This window comes from Montipora foliosa, chromosome 14 (assembly GCF_036669935.1).
Source record: "Montipora foliosa isolate CH-2021 chromosome 14, ASM3666993v2, whole genome shotgun sequence".
Lineage (NCBI taxonomy): Eukaryota > Metazoa > Cnidaria > Anthozoa > Scleractinia > Acroporidae > Montipora > Montipora foliosa.
This window is the reverse complement of record NC_090882.1, coordinates 19,411,498-19,413,997: the sequence shown is the minus strand read 5'-3', so window position 1 is coordinate 19,413,997 and position 2,500 is coordinate 19,411,498. Positions and strand designations below refer to the sequence as shown.

The following is a 2,500-nucleotide window of genomic DNA, read 5'->3' as shown; positions in this document are numbered from 1 at the left end:
GGAAGTCAAGAACCACTTGTGCTTAACACCGTGAAACTACAGAAAAAAGTAAAGTGAGTCGGTTTGTCGAGGAGTTTTGAGTTGGCTGTCATGAAATTTAAGAAAACTTACTTGCCAATCAAAATAGAAGCAGGCGATCCAATGGACCAATCAAAAAGCAAATTAAATTGTTGCAACCGTTGATAAGCGCGGGAAAACATTTGCAAGTGGGTTATGATTGCTTTTGCTCTGATTGGTCTAGAATGTGGCGCGAGATTTTTCAATCTGAGATTGACAGCGAAATTATTACTTTAGTGATTAAAATGAAAAGCTTTCCAAGATAAAGCAATAATGTGTCTGTATTGGTCTTACCTTCAAAACCCTTATGAGTTCCCTACATGTTTTTGCATTCTCTAGACTTCTTTTAAATTCTTTTGAATTGAGTTCATCCTCTCTGAAACCAATACAGTTTCAAATCGTAAAAAAATATTATTTAAACAGGTATAGAAGAAAAACAATCACACGTGGTTCACAGAGAATTTGTTCGGCTTGCTTTTGACCTGTAACCTGTACTTTAACGCAAAGCAAACGACGAGACAGCACTGACCTTATGAATTTCCCATATGTACTCGCATCATCGCATGCTATGGTAGGCATTCGCACCTTTTTGCCTATTTAAACCGGCTCCCTCCTATCGTCTCTAGTGTTTACATGGGAAATGTTTTCTATTCGGCTGAGCGCAGGGATAGAGAATAGAATATCCGATTTTTCAACTTTGTCATTCACGGGATCATCGGCAGTATACTTAAAGTGAAAGAAATCAAGTTTTTAGGTAAAACACTAACCTGTATAAGTGTTGCAACATGGTTTTAGTAAACTGGAAAATCTTTTCAAAATAATCGGAGTATCTTACACTTTTCAACTGGCCCCTAAAAAGAAAGAACATGGTTGATATCAAAAGCGAGGAATTCAACAATGGAGAGGATACTTGAAAAAGTACATACTGCACACCTGTGACCTTCCGACTACTACTTTAAATGCTCTACCATGTTGCGAAAGCAAATGTTTCAAAACGTTGGTGAATCTGTTCAGAAAGCCTTTGCTTCCTCAACAAATGTTTCCTCGTTTGCGCACCGAGGAAACATTTCAGGAAACAGTTTGCGCACCGAGGAAACATTTCGCGATACAATGTTTCCGCAACAATGTTTCCTCGTTTGCCAGCGCCTTAAGAGATTTGTGGAAGCTAATTAAACTGGGATGAGGTAACCAGTGTCCCATTAAAATGTTAGATGGAAAATGCCAAATCATGGCATACTCCTGTTAAGATTAAATACATCTTAGAGCGGTTTTCAATTGAGTGTCGAAAGTAATTAGATAATTACTTTGGTTTATGATTACTTCACTCAGTGATTGGTTCAAAGTTCTCGCGCCACTTTTCCAACCAATCAGAAGTGAAACCAAAACCAATCGTAGCTGGCGCATGCACATTTTCCCGCGCTTTGTGTGGGCTACGTGTAATTACTTCGAGCTTTGATTGGTTTGCTGGATTGTCTCCGTCCTTTTTGATTGGCCAAAGTAATTACTTTGGTTTTGGTTTTACGACACTCAATTGAAACTCGCTCTATCGAATGGTTTAACATATAATACGCGCGGATATATCGCGAGTTGCATGGTATTTTTCTGAGCCGAAGGGGCGAGGAAAAATAAGAGCAATACGTGCTTTGCTTCTGGTGTCCATGAAGTGACAATTGCTTAAATTATCCAGTTAAGTGCAAGTACCACTTCTATGCAGGTTCACATCAGCTATTGCTGCCATAACCCTAACCTGCCTTACCACATAAAGTACGTATGTATGTAAAACTATGTATGTATCTTTAATATAACTTGCACTTCATACATACATTTATTTCATTAATAATTATCATCATTACTATAATTACAATAATTTATTACTTTAATAATTATTATTGTGCATTGACGACATTATGCTAAAACTCTGAGTAAGTCAGAGTACCTCAGCAAGTTAATCCGGAAATTAAACCCAGCCTTGACGCTTCTCTCTGGCATCATATCCAACCAGAAGACAGGTTGCTCTGGATCAGAAATTCTTAAAAAAAGGAACAAAGCAGAGACAAGTGATAACCTCTTTTGTAAACATATTCAATCAAAACATTTCTCCACTTTTGACAGGCTTTGATCTCCTACAAAACTCTATCCAGTTGACAAAATGTAACAATCATCCAATACTCTTCCACTGCCAACCTTGTAATCATGTTAAAAGCATTGGAATGACATTATGAAATCACTCCATATCTATGTAAAAGTGAATTTACATATAAAAGCTGAAACCAGGGGAGGTTTTTCTCCAGGTACTCTGGTTTTCCTCTTTCCACAAAAACCAATATTTGATTTCGATTGATTTGATTCGATTTAATTTTGTTAGTGTCCCAAAATAGTGTTTTTGTGCTAAATCCATTGACACTCAAAATTAACTTGTTATTATTATTATTATTAGTAGCAG

The 2,500-nt window shown here is 37.0% G+C and overlaps 1 protein-coding gene across 1 annotated transcript in view; it reads right to left on the bottom strand.

The window, feature by feature from the left end:
* The window catches only part of LOC137985566 (tetratricopeptide repeat protein 13-like), a 31,785-nt gene that overhangs the window by 8,283 nt on the left and 21,002 nt on the right, over positions 1-2,500 (bottom strand). The window contains exons 18-20 of the mRNA XM_068833182.1: positions 1,994-2,086; positions 825-908; positions 352-433 (exon numbers count right to left, since the gene is read on the bottom strand). Coding sequence (XP_068689283.1) covers positions 352-433; positions 825-908; positions 1,994-2,086 — 259 coding nt within the window. The remainder of the gene's footprint in view (positions 1-351; positions 434-824; positions 909-1,993; positions 2,087-2,500) is intronic.